We start from the raw sequence: 18,026 nt of genomic DNA on the forward strand, positions 1-18,026 counted from the left end.
AGATATATTATATGAAGAAGATTACTTTATAAGCTTAGTACGTAAATAAATACAATTTGGCTCTCCTTAGAATAAATTTCAAACTTTGCCTATGATGGTAAAATACTTAGGAAATAATGTTGTCCTGGATGACAAATAAATACATAATCCCATAATCCCATAATTCTTTTTAAGACAAATTGTATGGTTGATATGTGCAACATACATAAAATATACGCATTGCAAATGTTTAAATACATATTTATCTTAAATTGATCCTTTATATGTATATATATATATATAACGTACATAGTACATACATATAATATATAGATATTATCTGTTCAACTCCCTGTTATTTCTCACAAGGTCTTTATACTAGTTATGTTGGCGGAGGGCCAGCAACAGAAATGCTACGCACTCTAACCATGCTTCTAGAGTTGAAAAAAAAAGCATTCTTTTTATTTGGTATAAGTATAAAAGATTGAATGGTTTTGAAACTATTTTCAAATTAGCAGCACTCGAAGTTTAATCTGGATTTTGAAAGGAAATCATTTTTACATAGTATCTACGGAGGTAAATCAGTTATCCTTTATATTGTAGTGAAGTAGTAAATTTACACCCTTTGATAGAATCTTTCAATTACCTATCCTTATTATTGTTAATTGTTATTTAATTATTATGTGTATGTATGTATGTAAATTTATATTGATATTAAGATATTTCAAATTGTTTAGAAGGGATTGATTGTTAAAGGGACTTCTTTTTTATTATTAGTTGCATAAAATAGTTATTAAATGATGAAAATCCGAGGCTTTGATTGATTTGGATTCTATATTTCCAAGTTTGTCAAATATTTTAATTAATAACTTTTTAATGGATGTGTCTTTATGGCTACATTTAAGTCAAATATCACCATTTAGTGTATTATACAATGTAGTTGTTACATCATTTATGTACAAAAGTAGTTAACATTTTCATATCAATAATTGAATCATATATTCTTATTCAAGTACTTACTACTTTTGTTCCATTTTTTTGTTGATAATAATTCCTTTGTTTGTTATTAATGATTGTATATTTGACTTTTACAAATTCGGTGTACAAGTTTAAAAATATATACTTTTTAAGCGAATTAATATGGTATATTATTCCACATTGTGAACTCAGCAATCATATTAACAAGTTACTTTTTGTGACTAACATTAATAAAGGGCATTTTAACTGTCCATATTTGTCAAAAACTGTAAGGAAATTATATTCAATAGCTTTTGTAAAATCTACGTAACAAATATAGTTATAAATATTTTGATTTAGAAAACTTTAATTGCCGATATCTCAAAACAATTATACTGGTACTGCACTTGATACATTTTTGCAACATATTTTAAATATTGATATAATCTATAAATGACATATTTTCATGAAACATTTCCGCTTCAATCTCTGTTAATATCTATAGCAGGTAGGAGGTATGATTAAAACATACTAGAAAAGTATTTCATCATTCTGATAATCCGACCTCTGAATATAAAGCACTCAAGTTTTGAAATCAGTTACGTCTAAGCGTTTTAATCTTAATTAATGATTTCATTCATTTTATGACATCATACGGCAGTTTTCTCAAATTCTGATGCACGAGTAGCTTCGGGATTCACCCTAAACATTGACTGTTAAAAGGGAAAGGCACAATTTAAAGAAAAAAAACATACGGTAGCATGATTTCTGTATTATTTTCCCTGATGTTAACTCTTCAGCAGAGTTTAAAGAATAGCTATTAATTATTTAATCGCTTGAATTTATAATTTTATCACTGATTGAGTATGAAATTACCCAGATTCTAAAAGAAAGCCCTTGATTTATATTAATCGATATAAAAATTCAAATTCTATGTAATTCCTTTTTTATTTTTTAATCATGAAAGGAAAATACATTATATATATTTATTTATTCAAAAAAAAAAAAAAAATAGCCTTGATGAATAAACAAAAACATTAGTTTGCTTCAGGTTAAACATTAAATGACACTTTGCTTGTTTTGAAGCCTTTATAACGGGAGTGGGTGGCTTCCATTAAAAAAATTGTAGTTCTATATAAGATATTTGGAACCTTTTGGATTGATAAAGCATGCAAAATACAATGTGTTTAGGGAAAGCGTGACATTATTGAAAATGCATGAATCTTATGCTAATTGCGTGAAAAATGTGAGCCTTGTACATATTGTCGGGTAAAAAATGTACATAGTTCCAAATTTTATAAAAATGTTTTTTATTAATCTCGGTAGTTTGATTCTTTTTCCTTTCACTCAACCTTCTAATATCCGACATTTGAAGAACTTAATTTAATTATACGGGAATTAATTGTACATTGTTAGTTTACCTTACATATCTTATATCTAAGAAAAGTATGTAATTGTACGGGTTGTCTTTAACTTTTGTCATATTAATGCACTTTACAAGATTTATTTGGATTCTCATCAAAGAGTGTCCTTGAAAGTAATTAACTTTATTTAGAGCTATTAGTGTAAAAGATGTCGTGTTACAATCAATGTAAATGCTTTGAGCAAGATATACGTTTCAATGAAATGCTTCCTCTTGCATTTTTGGTTGTTGGATTAAATGGATTTTTTGCATGGTCATGCGTATAAATTTATTAACCAACGCATATTTATATATCCACAGATCTCGTAATCAAGTCAAAAAAATGATCACTATAAGAATATTCATATTTTTATTGCTTAATGTCCAATTCATACTGTCAGAAGACTCCATTCAGAGTATATTTAAACGACAAAGTGGTAATGCTCTTCAAATCACAGAGTTAGATCATTGGACTCTGCCTCCCAAATATGTCAAAAGTATGAACATACACATATATACGTGATATATTGATTATGAAACATTTTTTTATTTTAATTTCAGATGGAGATGATAATAAGGTCCGAAGATTTCGATTAGAGTCACCCCAAATGACAATAGAAATGATTAGCTTGGATCTGATCATTACGTCAATCAATGTAAATTTATATTCTAAGATTAAATATTTTGATATCACCAAAATATTTCTATATAATTTCTAGATTCCAAATCAAAAGAATGAAATGAGTGACGTTGTTTTAGGATTTGATGATATCAATGGATATTTGAGGGATTCGTCATTTTCTGGAGCCTTTGTATCCCTGTCTCCCAAGGAGATGCAACATGAAAAGAAAACCCCAAGAAATTGGAATCCTACTCTCAAGGAGAATAGTATTGTTTTTAGTCTTCTTAAAGACAAAACTGTTTTACTCAATGCGGAGTTCTATCTCTCTGAAACTGAAGAAGAGTTGACAGTTGATATCAAGGGAATAGTGAGCAAGCCAACATTCATGAATATTGGACTCAAAACTTATTTTAATTTGGCTGGATATGAAACTGGTAGTTAAGGTTATAATGTATCTATGAAACTTGTTAAATGATTTTTTTAACTTCATAGGTCCATCAGGGATTGAGGGACACGTCGTACAAATCAATGCAAACGAAATCTCTGAAAAGAGTGGAGGAGAATTTAGATATGTTGACTTGGAAGAAAACGATTTAGATTTGAGAATTCCTCAAACCCTTGATGAAATTATTTTCAAGGAATCATTAAAAAGTGGTAGATACTTTATTGTTGACAGAAGTATCTCTGAATTTCATCGATTTGTTGGAAGAGTATCTCATACCGACTCCAAAAGATATCTTGAAGTGTATTCTAATCAGCCAGGTAAACCTAGCTCAACTTGGTCATTATTACGGGGGTTCATTTCGTATTATTATTACTCTTTTTTTAGCCGTTTATTTTGATCTCTCTAAAGAATCCCAATCAAATGGAAAGAATGAAACTAAATTGGAAAAAAACAGTGGATTCGAAATGAAAATGGTAACTCTCTTGGACAACGATCAAATTTCAAACATTAACCCTGGAGATTTATATACACATACTATTAAATATAAATTTGGTGTTGATGAGTTTTAAAGACCCATTAATATTTTTTTACAAGGTAATTAATTTATCAAGATTAATTACATTTTATAGCAATCCTTAACATTTTGTCTTTATACATGCATTAGAAAAGGTTTTACTTTTTTTGTGTATTTAAAAAAAGTTCCGTTATTGTGATTTTTTGTAATCAAAACAAATACAAAATTAAATATCTCATTGAATCGATTTAGCTTATAATTGTATTGAAGGAAGCCTATATAAAGGGTGACTTGCATTTTATTTTTATACTATGGACATCTGAGTACGAAAAAAAACAAAAAAACAAAAACATCTATAAATGTAAAGCTATGTTTATTAATAAGGTAGACTACGATTAGTTACCTCGTAACTTTAAACGACTGTATCTAAGTCATTTATAGGGATGAGTATCTTTCTTAAAGTGATTGAGAACCTCCTTAAGAAGCTTCACTGATTGGGACCTTGAGGCAATCAATGCACACGATGAGGACCACCTTCTCCACTATCTTATTTGTTTGTCGTACACATCAGAATCGGTTCCACTACATTCTACATAGTATAGTAATTCAATTCTCTAAAATCTAAGACGGATCTAACTGTGTAACCGGTGGGGTGGGATGCATTTTTGGATATTATATGGGATTTATGATGCTCAAGGAAGTGGCTGCGGAAGAATTTTTTCATTTAATAGTTTGAGTAGACTACCTGAAAGTACAAAATACTAATAATATGTCAAGTATTCAGTTCTTTTAGTGGATCAGTTCTTTTGATGACGCAGTTCTTTTAAAGATTTAATTCTTTTGATTATTCGTTCTTTTAAAGATTCAATTCTTCTAGTGAATTCTTTTGTTAAAATAGTTCAATTGAATGATATATTCTAGAAATATATTACTAGTCCAGCATTATCTTATAAATGAAGATGATTTTTGTAACTTGTAGGCTTCAATCAAGAGTTGAGCTGGGAGCAAGGGAGAGTAAGTGGCCCTGGAGAAGGGAGTGAGGGGATCGAGCAATTAGCTTAATTGTTTACGTAGATTTGAATTGTGGAAAGAGAAAGAAAATAAAGAGAAAAGAGGATTATTAAGTTGATGATTGTCGACGGATGAAAAGAAGTAAAAGTGAGTAGTAATACAAATAGACGACGAAGAAGAGCAGTAATGACGGGATTTACTTATATTTCCTAAGGTATAAATAATATTAACGGATTTCATTTCTACTCACTATTAATGATTTATCATGACGTCATTTCTAATCCATACACACCATAATTTATTTGTATCCGTTTCCCATCCATCACTCATCTAAATTACCGACTGGCCACTCCCAAGCCCCTTTCTACACCCCTAAATACAAAACAACTAACTAGTGTAGAAACATAAACCGTATGACGTCATTAAATATCCTTCTTCAAGGTGGAAATAAAATGTCTGGGAATGAATTTTACAGGAAATGAATTTACTGGGAATGAAATTACTAAGAATGAAAACACACGGGATAAATTTACAGTGAATGAAATTACCGGTCACCTTACCATAGACTGTATGACTTGGCGTCATATTTTCGAAAACATGGAACCTTTTCAAATATTCAATGCTACTATCTCTCTCAGTAAAATTGTAATTTGTCCTAGGAGAGAATAGGATTGTAATCTCTACTAGCACAATTATTAATTATCCTAGGACAGATCATGATCATTATTTGTCTTCTACATAGAGGTCATGAGGTCAGAAGTTACTATCATAAGGGGTATCTGCACAATAAACAATTATTTCTATTTAACTGAAAGGAGATGGGTTCCACAGTCTGAGGTATAAAGAGGGTAGATCAATTGAACAGAACATGAAGTTGAACATCAGAATTGTTTGTGACTTAAGATATCTAAATGGAAAAATAAGAACTCCTAGGAACGATGAGTAGATGCCAATCCATAAATATCATTGCTGTGTATGAAAAATTCATCCAATTTACAATGAATGAAATACAGTTCCAACTGTTCTCTTTGTTCATATCTATCCTTTTTCTGATTAAAAAAAGTTAAAATTAATACTTACACGCGTCCAATGTTCGTGAATCTAAAAAGAGTTTCATTCTTTTATAGAAGATATCTTCTATATAATTCTAGGAAAGGGTTGCTTTTCAAATAAGCGTGGTAGTTGTGTCTTGACTATCTTTTATATCCACTCTCAACCTTCGACCGTCAACGCAAGTTTTTTAAATCAAAATCTATTTTATTTGAGTTCAAAAATTTTGTCCTCGTGGAATTTATTTAAAATAAAATAACAATATGAATATATAATAAATATTAAATTATAATAAGTTAATTATATAACTTTAACTGGGAGCCTTACAAGTTATTTAGTTGAGAGTAAATCCTGAAAGGATCAGTTGATTTCTGTTTTAAAAGAGACTCCTTGTGGAGGCTTTATTCACATAATTATATATTTTATTATTAGTAAGTATATTGATTATTTAATTAATGACGGGTAATTTTAAATATAAATCTCTTTTAGTATGTAATAATCTTGAAATATATTGTTAGTTCAAGAGGATTTTTATTCATGATAGTATTTAATTAATCGAGTTGATGTGCTCGTAGACTTCAATTGATTCGACATAATGCCTAAAATACCAACAGTTATCAATTGTCCGTTCCCATATTGTGATGAAGTTATTGAGAGCAACTCAGAGGCAGTGGCGACAAGCTTGTCTTGTTTCATCTTGGCTTCTTGAAGAGAACAATTTATAAAAAAAAATTGACATTGGCATGGCTGATCCATTATCTTCCTTAGAAGTACTTAACATCAAGCTAGTTTACTTAAAGGAATATATGAAAATTTTAATGAAATGAATAAGGAAAAAGTATTATAAAGATCACCATTTCAACGTATGAAGCATATTATTACTAACATTTGTATTAAAAAAATATTAAAGATTTTTATTGCCACATATAGACGATGAGAATGAGAAAAAACTGAGTTACTTAACAAATCAACTTAACTTTCTTAACAATTAATCTCGCACAAAGGAGATGTACTGGAATTTTTTTTAATAGTTCGTTATAAGGACCACCGGAAAGAAGTTTTGACATTGCCAATAATACGTCATCGTACTAAGCTTTCAACATGCCTCAATTGGGAAACAGGGGCTTCTGACTCAACCCTTGCTCATTTGAAGACTCGCTTGATACCTCTCAATTATAATCAAGACAAAAATGTAAGTGTGTTATTCAATGTAACATAAACGTGCTTAATACTTCAGTTGATGTTTTTTTGAGTAGAAGAAGAGGAAATAAAATTGACTTTGTTTTGTGTCTTGATAAAGAGTGTTCATTCTAGTTTCTACACAAGGATTAAAATGAATCCTATTTCAAAATCAAACTATGAACTTATGAAGATTATGTTTTCAATCATGTTATCAAAGTTGTCAATCAAATTGGTCTCAGTGTTTGAGCAACAGCTACTAACCCTCAGACATTTAATCAAAAGTCTAACACATTTGAGTATTGTGATAAAAATGACGATACTTTGACTTATAATCCTTTGAATCCGGATTGAAAATAATATTTTCTTTTAAATAATGTCCATATTAGGACAAGTTTCTTAAATAACTTCTATCGTGGGATTAATTTTTGTTCTAATTTTAAGGGTAAAGTAATGGAAGAGAATGTTTCACATATAGTAAATCTTTACAATATAGAACTTGGACAACCACTTAAAAATACTCAAAAGTAGGACTAAAGAGTTTTAAATCCTCTTGTTTTAGGAAAATAAAATGAACATAAAACCTAATCACATCTAATTTCACAAAACCATCATTCCAGGATTATACCATTATGCTAAAGAAAAATCCCAATAAGATTGGCTTCTCACATTAGATTTGTTGGAAGTTTTTTTTAATAGTGTGGATCAACACTCGATCTTCATTAATTGGCACCCACGAAGAAACGATTGGAAAAAGCTAATTGCCTCTGATTGTGCTCGGTTACTTTTTATAAAGGAGTGTTTGTCTTGGTTTCGTGAACGGGAAGAGATTGGGGACAATAACACAAGTCCCACACCGGACATGTTTTTGACTGCCACACAAACACGAGCTGAACTATTTAATCAAGCATATGATATGCTAAATTAAGTCAATGTGAATTAGTTATAAAAATGTTTTTTATTTTTGCTCTTCCATTCCTTATTAGTGTATACTATTGTGTTACATAGTAGGTATATATCTTTTGATCAGTAGATTAAAATTGTAATTTTTGTGAGAATGGGAATAATTTACTTTTATTTTCGACTCCAATATATCTTAAATACAATGTATCTTTTATTAGCTGATCTTGGACACATTTAAAAAAAATAATATTGTAGGGATAATGGATGTATATATATTTAACCTAAAAAATGTACTATGTTTTTCAAAAATGATTAGCTATATTGAATATAACTTTAATACCCTTTGTTCGAAAAATCCTTTTGTGCAGTGAGTAAAAATAAATTATGTTTAGGTCACTTAATTTATTATAGCATTGAACATTAGTATGGAATAAGGTTTCAATACAAAATTAAAAACAATTAAGGATTAAGTTTTAAAAAGGATTTGACTCACTTTTCGCTTATTAAGATAAAACTGTTACATAGTATTATTTAATGATACAGTTTAGGCTGTGACTATTGGCAGGCAGACTCTCCAGAAATTAGAATTTACCACATTAAAAAAAAAAAAAAACTTTAATTATAATGATAATTTTTTGTCCAGAAGGAAATTAAAAATAATTTTTAACGCTATTAATTTTTTACTTAAAAAGTTGAAATAAATTCTTTCTGATAATTGATGATACACCAAAAGCAGTGTTCCTTGTATCAATTCACCTTTGTAACAAAAAGATAAAAAAGAAGGTTTAAAATTTTATTCCATGGGCCAATGTTTTCATTTTTTTATTCAATAATACGTATATTCTGGACCTTAACTATGATGATTATTTGGGGAGGGGGGATTTTATTTTTATAATGAACTTATCATGGCCTTTTTTACTAATAAATGGTGTCCATACTTCTTTAAATGACAATTTATAGAATTATAATATTTATTTACATTTATAAGATTTTTTCAATTTTTATATGGTAACCCATAATTTTCTTAGGAACTACATTTCATTTTTTTTTTACTTTATTAACATATGTTATCTAATTTTTTCGGCTTCCATCCCATTTTTTTACTCCAATAGTTCATGAGGAATAATGCATAACTGTATATCCCGTGGCAACGGCTCTGAAGATATTTAAAATAAAAGTTTCAGAACATTAATAACGAGTAACAATAGACAAATCTACAGCCGATAAAAAAAGGCATGAGTGATGGTAATGTTTGAAGGAAATCATTGCTACCATTGTTAGACTAACATATTCATGAGTCAATTAAATTGATTGTTTATAAGTATTGTCCCTTTGAGTATGAAATGTACAAAGTGATTTTAAAATAAAATTTTTGGACTTTACCATTTTAGTGACAAATAGAATAAAATATAAGGAACACATACATGATATAGTAACGCACAGTTTAAGGCCGTCCTTAGAAGGATCGGGCTATAAGGCTTAAGCCTTCCCGTTCCCTCAAAAAACAATATTTTTTTATGGAAAAGTTCCTTTCCCTTTTCTCTTCAAAAAATTGTTTTTTAATTCAAAATAAAACTGAGCTAGTCGTTCCTACAACAAAAATCTTTTGAATGTTAGACAGTAATTAAACGATACTAAGAAGAACACAAATACATTTTTAAATTTATAATTTAATTGATATTTTAATTTTTTAAATAATACAAAATTAAAATGTAAATTAAAGATATTTAACATTTAGTTAAGCATTGTAAGCTACACAGGAGAAGATAAGTATTTGAGTTACAATCCAATTTTGTATGTTTGCCCTCTGACAAAGCCAAGAACAGTCTATAATTTTAATTGTAGGTTTATTTTGATAGAGAGATACATTATATGAAGAAAATTAATGTATTTTTAGGAAAATAAATGCTGATTATAACCCAAAGAACACCATCCCCACTAGTGATGCTAATCGTTAGCATTTTGGGTATGTAAAAAAAAGAAACTAAAAATCATCATGGTACCCCTGAAAATATAAAGTATGTTTCGGAAGAGAGCTGCTTAGCTGTCATGACGTTTCCTTAGATCAGTTACAAGCAGTTGTGACAAGGGGGAGAAGGAGAAGGACATAGGTAACAATGTCGATCCTCAATTCTACTCTGAGTCCAACATGGACTTACAATTATAACTCCAGAATAAATCATCAGGGTTACTTTCTGTCTTCTATGAGCACATGCAAATGTTCAATCTCGTTTCATATATACATCAATGATATGTTGTATACAGTAGAAAAGGAATTTAACTCCTCAGGAATTGAATAACAATGATAGCAGCTAAAGAAGAGAAAATGTACTCTTCAGGCTGTCAAGTCCGGAAAAACGGCCAAGTTAAAAAATACAATCGATTAGATTGAGCATGGGGGTGGAAATATCATGTTTTGAGAGCGTTTCTTTCCTGCTTCGAACGTAAGATAGACAAGATACAGGATCCAGGAAATCTTGATGCACAACCTACTTGCTTCAGGAAAGGGAACGGAAAATGGGTCGTGTTTTTAGTATTCCAATATGACAATGACCCAAAACATACGGTCAAGGCAATAAAGGAGTGACTCAAGAAGAAGCACCTTAAGATCATTGAGTAGCCTAGACTGTCTCCGGAGCTCAATCTAATATAAAGCTACCTCAGTGGGCAAATTTACAAAATCGGCCAGAGATCAAATACTTATTGTCTCCACTATAAAAATTTTGTGTAATCAATTTATATATTTTTTTAAATTTATTTCCTCCTATATTACACATAATATATATAATATTTTTATATAAATAAGTATGTTTGATGAAACCTTTTTTTATTTAATATAAATATATAATTACTTAAAATGTATCTACAGATGGTTAAAGTTTGAAAAAAATCAAAAAAATATTTAAGGTCAAAAACTAACTCATGTTTGTCGTTTTTTTTTTAATAAATAGAAGTAAAAAAAAAAGTGTTTTAATGAATTTATAGCTTTTTTGAGCAATATTACTTTCTTTCTTATAATGCGTTGTAGCAAAAACTGTAGAAGCATTAGGAGGAAAGGGTTAGCATAATTTAATTCTAGACTTACAATTTGTAAAAGTTTTCCTCGAAACATAGTCAGTTACTATAATGTATGGAGTAGTAAAGAACGTGCGTTAGCTGTCGAAAATAAATATTGCCATAAAATAGTTTGATATATGATTTTTTTGAATTAAACTAATTACAATTTAGCTCATGAGTTTAGGTTGGTAGAATTTATGAAAATCAGTTAATTGCTTCAATTTTTAATATATAAAAAAACGTTATTTTAATTTATTATCATTATTTGAAATATGCAAAATTTTTAAAGAGTTAGAATTGGTGCCATCAGATTTGGTGTTATTCAAGAATTCTAAATTGTTGCAATTTGTTGAAATTGGGTAATTTGAATTGGATTTATTCAGAAAAAGCCATCATTTAATGCCCATTGTGAAATCATCAATTACTTAATAACCCCCAACTATCACATAAGATATGTTGCAAATTAATTTTCACAATATCCCTTTAAAAACTTTAAAATAAAAAGTTATTCAAAGAGAGAAAAACAGTTCGGTTTATTCAATATAAGGAAAATTATTCTAAACTTTATTTTTAAATGTGTTGGATTGCTACTGGAAAAATGGAGCTATATTGATGCACCCTGTACATAATACTCGCTGTTCATTGCCTTGGTTTACGATACATCACGAAATCAAAAATTTAGAACTATAAGTAAAATTGAGTTAGAGATCTAAAATTTCAATTCTGAATAAAACTGCCATCAACGATGGCACATCCCAAATTTGAAGACATATAATCAAGGTTGTGCCTGGTCCTATTATCTACATCGGTTTTTTTCTGTTTCTTTTTGAATGAAAGGTAACGACGTGTTTTATTTACATAAAATTACGTAACCAAAATATTAAAAGGTGATAAATATACCAAAAAATACATAGGTTGCAACTTGTGTAAGCAGATTGTACAAGTTACAATTTCTACGTCTTTCAAATGACGCATATACAATGTCTTTAGGAGTAATATGACTGGGGACAATTGAACTTTATAATATACAGCAGAAAACTTATCAGTGATTAATTTTAAATAAAATAAATTATATTATTAATATAACAAGCATATTGGAATAATCAAATATTGAGTTATCCTCTCCATAAGTACTCATTTAATTTAAAACTATATATCTCATTTTAGTCTGCAATTCGTACAATTTCCTTATATAAATTAAAGCTTGCACACAATATATACATAATAAGTGAATCTTTTCCTTACAGTAACTACAATTAACTTTTGTTCTTACAAACCTTTATTTTGAAAAATTATAACAGGACGCTGTTAAAGGTAGAAACGAGCTCTCAATTTGCAAAACAAAATTCAAGCCGAAAAAGGAACAAAAACATCCAATATAATTTGCAAACTATTCAAAAAAACTGGAATTTTGAAATGCAAAAATTATTTCCAACATAATAGATAATCCTTTAAAGTATATATATTCTAGTGAAACTTTGAAATGAGATATCCCACAATGTTTAAGCTTTAAGAAAATAAAAGATACATTAAAAGCATTTTTCACTTCAACGAACAATGTTTGGAAAAGTATCAGGTCCCACTGACCCAATTTGAAAAACAAAATATGTATCTCCATAATCAAAAAGGAAATATTTTTCAATATATTAATCAATGTTATTTGTTTGTTTGTTATACATATATTAATGAGGGATTCACGTCTGATCGTTGAAAAATGAGTTATATTGGCCATCATTGGCATCATGAGATGAGATATGTAAAATCTCCATGCTTTATGCGACATTCAATTGGATTAAATGAAAGGACTTTTTGTGATTTTTATCCTTATCTGATCAAAATGCGGTGTACATATGTAAAAATGGAACCCAAAGAGTTTTGTAATTCTTAACGCCTCACAGCTCTTAAAAATTACACGGGATGTATTTTTAAACAAATGTTTCTTCATATTAAGTAAATTAGCTAGAATGAATCCATTCGAAAATACATTCCATAGTCCTATTTAAATAATTGGATTGTGTCATTTAGCAATTGGTTAAGAATAAAAAGACCCAATTGAACTAATTTACACTATATTTTGTTGTCAGCTGTCGATTTTAATATTTCTTTCCCCCTGATCAGTGTTCTTAACATTGCTTGGTTGAATTATAATTCGCTCTCGTTAAGCTGTGAACTATAATAAATAATAATTTGAGAGTTTGGAAGAATTGGCTCTTTGCCAACTGATTTCGGGTCTTTTTCTGTTTCCTTTTGAAGGAAAGGTTGCGAAATACAATGAAGGTAAAGAAGTGATACAGAATAAATTTATTGAAGACGTGAAACTTTCAAACATGACAATGATTAAAAGACAGAAAATGAATAACAATATAAATGAATTAAATCTATGTAATGATAAAACGAACATTTTGCAAGCTCATGTAGGAAATCGATATTTGATAGAAACATTATACATACATAGATAGATTTGGGAAAACGTGGTACAAAGTTTTTTCTTGTCTTTAAAAAAAAATGGCTTAATAACATTGCCATTTTGAAAACAAAAATGGGAGCACTTTATAAAAGTGAACATAATAAAAGGCCAAATAGAACATCATAGAAGATAGAATGAACATTTTGCTGGAAGATTCACCATCCAAAGACTTTATCTGTATACATACGATAGAGCAACTTTAAAGAAAGAACCGAGGAAAAAAAAGATTAGACTTGTGATAACATCAAAATACAACATGGAGATCAAAAAATATATCTTAATCAACAACTTACCTTCCGGCTTCAATAGAACAACAATATCCCTAATTTGAAGCACACCATAGCCCAATTTTTGAATAGTCATGTGTTTCCCAACGACAAATTCTCCATTCATACCACATGTAATCACAACATGCTTCTGATCAGGGTATGGTGGGCCATTATATCTACCACAAATGGGATTTCCTTCAATCTCCGAGCTGCTAGTTACATTATGCTTTCCCACTCGAACCTCAATATTTTGAAAGAGAGCTTCTGGATCTTTTACATAAGTAAGGGTAAACTGTACACCTTGAACGGCTAAATGTTGTCCGAAAACCAAATGAATCCAAGGGCTATCTTCTTTCTTTGAACTATAATAACTATCGGGTGAATGATCTTCGTAGAAAAGGAAATCCAGCGAAAACCCATTGTCCACCGAACTGGCTGTTATCTGAGGTTGTGCTAAAAAATATGTATACAATTATCGAAATATTTAAATTAAAAAACAAAGTATTTAAGGGTGGACTTACGAAGACCATCACATGCATAATGAAACTCATAATAATTTACTCTATTACAATCAGATTCCCGATTCATCTTATTGACAATACTCATAAATGTTCTATCATAAGTTGGGAGGCAAGCCTGATAATCCATACAACTATGATGAATATATAATGGTTTTTTAAACTCGAAGTGTTTGCATATACACTATTTATTGGTTCAATTACATACCTTGGCAACATTTCATTAAAAGTCTTTGAACATTCTATTATTGGCATTTCGGAATTGCACATACCTCCTTTTGTTCTACCAGTTATGAATTCAATCACGATCACATTTCCACCATAGTTATAACAACTCAGACTTACTTGATCCTTTGCACAGGCCTTGTCTGGAAAAGAAAACGGATTTACAATGTACAGATTTCAAAAAAAAAAATTGAACAACTCACCAATGATAACGTAAATGTTCTTTTCCGTATTCTGATTAGGCATTTCTACACTTGATCCTAAAATAATTTACACTTGATGAATGTAAATAAAGGTTGAACTTCCTCTTACCTCCATCTCCTGTATTTACATCATCCTTAAAAGGGTTTTCAATTATAATAGTTACTTCCTTTATAGACATTGCTCCATTATCCGTAGAATAGATGATCAATCCATTATTCTCAGTGTAACTATTACATTGGAATGTTAGATCCCACGGCGCATTTTTAATGCAGTTATTTGTACTTTCATAGAAAGGTGGCCTATTAATGACTTGACCATTTGTTAATTGTACTTCTATGGTACTGATATGTACATAGTCAGGGTCTTTATTTGCAAATACAAGCACTTGTTGCACTTCAAAATTATATGAAAACCCCAATTGGATCCATGGCTGTGTCTGTATATTGGTAGAATAAGATGTACTGATGTCTTGATCCACAACAGCTCCAAAATTAAATGATGAGTTATATCCTCCAGAGCTGCTGACAGAGGGTCGCTCTATGGGGAAGGAATTAAATTAAGAAATGAAACAGCACAGCTAGCTACTCACCAAATCCTGAACAAGTGTATTTCATTTCTAAGTAAGGATACATCCCTTTGCAATGCTTTGGATCCAATTCTTTAGGTGAGATTGAACATTTCTTTTTTCCATCACATCTGGAATTAATCACAATTTGAATTGTATTAAAATGAACAATTTTATTAATATGTAATTTTTTGTTCAATTAATAATTACCTTTTATAGACATACTCAAAGGCGTTTTCAACTTCACAGCTTTTATGTGAAAATTCAGACGGTAAAATTGTGGGACAATCATTACCTTCGACTCGTCCGAAGAAGACAAAAATAATATGAATATTACCAAAAGGACCACAACTTAAATTTTCCTTTTTATAAGAACAAATTCTTTCATGAAAGGCAAAATTAAAGAGATAATGTCCAATGGTAGATATTTCCGTATTATAAGTTGGATTTTCTAAAGGATAAGTAATGGTTACTCCATTATGGCTAATTACTCCCTGATTCCACTTGGCTTCGGCTAAGCAAAATTGATAGTCTCGATAGCAAATCCTAGAATTCATCGGCCATTTTCCATATGTGTGATCGTCCGAGCAAGAAAAGTAACGATATAAACAATCCGCTATAAATGATATTCTTATAATAAGATTGATGGACTTTCATTATAATTCCTTTTCTTACCAAATTCAAATGGTGGATTCGCATGGGATCCTAAGGGAAATTTGTTTCTTTTGTCTCCTGAGAAACAACAGCGAATAAGAGAAAGATCATTGGAATCAATTGTAAAGTGATCACAACAAAATGAATAAATTACCTCCTATCGGTGTACATATCCCTCCAAGTATAGATAATAAAATAACCTTTATAAACATACTGTTTGCTCTTTGATAAAGTTCTTGAGGGATCCGATGATGGAAATCAATTGAAACCTACTGATTTCAATTAATAGAATTTCGTCTCATGATATAGGCTCTTCATGCTTCTAAATTGGTTATTCATGCAACAGTTAATTACTTGCACGCATTATTTTTGATGTCTCTTTGGAAAAAATTCTAGCCTTTTTTTATCAATTTCTTTATTTATTAAGTGATGAAATAGCGCGCTTGTAAAATGTGACAAAATCATGATATTGTTAAGGATCTTTTTCTCGCATATTTTTGATTAAATGCACATTTTTTTATAATTAGATTATGATCATTTCAGTACAGAACAAGGATTAAATTAATGATTATTTAAATAAGATCCTTAATTGAAATGAATAGAAGCTAATAAAACGTACATATTTAAATCACAGATACCTTCATTATAATAATATGTAAATGTATGAATATGTATACCAATGTTAATTGGGTTATGTTAAGAGTCAATTTGACCCGTTTCAGTTTTTGTGTTGATCAAAGTATAAATTATCCTCTTTTTTTCTTCGTGATCTCTAGGGGCATGCACTAGTTTGCGAAATATAGAAACTTGGATAATTGTTGATTTTTTAAAGGATCATTTTGAACCGAGGACTTTATTTATGTCTTAAACTCGAATAAATTTGTTTTTATATACTCTTTTTTTGTTTGCCATTTTTTTGTTTTATTATTTGACACCCAATTAAGTCTATGGATCAACGTGGGTCTTGATAAAGTATATTCAATTTTCATTTAATCTTTTTGTCATACTCACTAAAAACGAGCTCTAAAAAGTTTTCCGTCGTTGAATACACATTACACAAGTTTGTAACATCGATAGGGATGTAGGGGACGATATTTCAGAGATAAAATACTTAGAATTTTTTTTAAGGCTTTCAGTGGATTCATAAAGTATGGCCCAAAATTACGCGAAACATATAATCAATCTTTTATTTTTTTCTGACATGAAACAAGGTCAAATATAAGTTTTAACTCTTTATTTGAGGAAGTACATCTCTGTATAGCTATCAAAAAAAATAATTATATTCGTTAACATTGATTATTTTTATTAATTTAAAATTGGATTAAATACTCAATATAATGCCATAAGTCAACACACACACACAAAAAAAAATAACGTCCCATATCTACATATATAATTCAAATAGTAATTGACAAAGGTAATAAAAAGTCCTTATACTAAAAGACTAAGTCGAGTTTTCAGACAATAATCATAAGTCCAAGTCGTCAAATACTTTTATAGAGTCCAATTTGAGTCTGTGAATATTTTTATTGAGTTTAGTTTGAGTCTTCAGTTTTTGTTTGAGCTCATTTCAAGTACATAATTATATTATAGGGTCCATTCTATTAAGGCTTTTCGCGAGCTCAGTATAAATAAGTTTGGAGTCCATGTCGATTGTCCAGTATCAATAAATTAATTATGAAATCAAGTCTTACCACAAGTCTTCCAAATATTGCAAATGGACTTAGATCTAGGTTGAGTCACAATCAGCACCTCTGAATTAAAACGCAGATGACGATTCACAAATAGTTTTTTTCGAATCAAAACTAATGGTGAAGTATTTATGATTTTAATTTTTTTGAGTATTTTTACACTTTATAAACATAAATTTAAATCAACTCTTTTAGAAAGAAAAGAAATGGTAATAATCTTAAAAGTGCATAAATTTGATATTTGATTTAAAGCACTTTAAATTGGTTTATATATTGTTTAATCCAGAGAAAAGACAATGCAAACGACAAAAAGT

At 29.5% G+C, this 18,026-nt stretch overlaps 2 protein-coding genes and 1 long non-coding RNA gene across 3 annotated transcripts; 1 reads left to right on the forward strand and 2 right to left on the reverse strand.

Annotated features, from left to right (window-relative positions):
• The first annotated feature begins 428 nt into the window (after nucleotides 1–428).
• Nucleotides 429–4,162, forward strand: LOC121116466 (galactose mutarotase). Its single transcript, XM_040710720.2, has 6 exons — nucleotides 429–555; nucleotides 2,660–2,835; nucleotides 2,900–2,994; nucleotides 3,058–3,394; nucleotides 3,453–3,722; nucleotides 3,790–4,162. Exons 2-6 carry the CDS (start codon nucleotides 2,682–2,684, stop codon nucleotides 3,972–3,974), a joined length of 1,041 nt encoding a protein of 346 aa, XP_040566654.1. The 5' UTR covers nucleotides 429–555; nucleotides 2,660–2,681; the 3' UTR covers nucleotides 3,975–4,162.
• A 2,023-nt stretch (nucleotides 4,163–6,185) lies between these two features.
• Nucleotides 6,186–7,158, reverse strand: LOC139905045 (uncharacterized). The gene is made up of 2 exons (XR_011779506.1): nucleotides 6,958–7,158; nucleotides 6,186–6,773 (listed from the first exon to the last, which is right to left on the reverse strand). It is a non-coding gene; the product is annotated as an uncharacterized lncRNA (long non-coding RNA).
• Nucleotides 7,159–13,405: 6,247 nt separating this feature from the next.
• On the reverse strand, nucleotides 13,406–16,449 carry LOC121116467 (uncharacterized). Its single transcript, XM_040710721.2, has 10 exons — nucleotides 16,176–16,449; nucleotides 16,043–16,099; nucleotides 15,578–15,983; nucleotides 15,392–15,498; nucleotides 14,911–15,339; nucleotides 14,802–14,858; nucleotides 14,582–14,741; nucleotides 14,377–14,507; nucleotides 13,880–14,308; nucleotides 13,406–13,783 (listed from the first exon to the last, which is right to left on the reverse strand). The coding sequence occupies exons 1-10, from the start codon at nucleotides 16,231–16,233 to the stop codon at nucleotides 13,758–13,760; spliced, it is 1,860 nt and encodes a 619-aa protein (XP_040566655.1). The 5' UTR covers nucleotides 16,234–16,449; the 3' UTR covers nucleotides 13,406–13,757.
• Nucleotides 16,450–18,026: the final 1,577 nt, after the last annotated feature.

Source organism: Lepeophtheirus salmonis, chromosome 4 (assembly GCF_016086655.4).
Source record: "Lepeophtheirus salmonis chromosome 4, UVic_Lsal_1.4, whole genome shotgun sequence".
Lineage (NCBI taxonomy): Eukaryota > Metazoa > Arthropoda > Copepoda > Siphonostomatoida > Caligidae > Lepeophtheirus > Lepeophtheirus salmonis.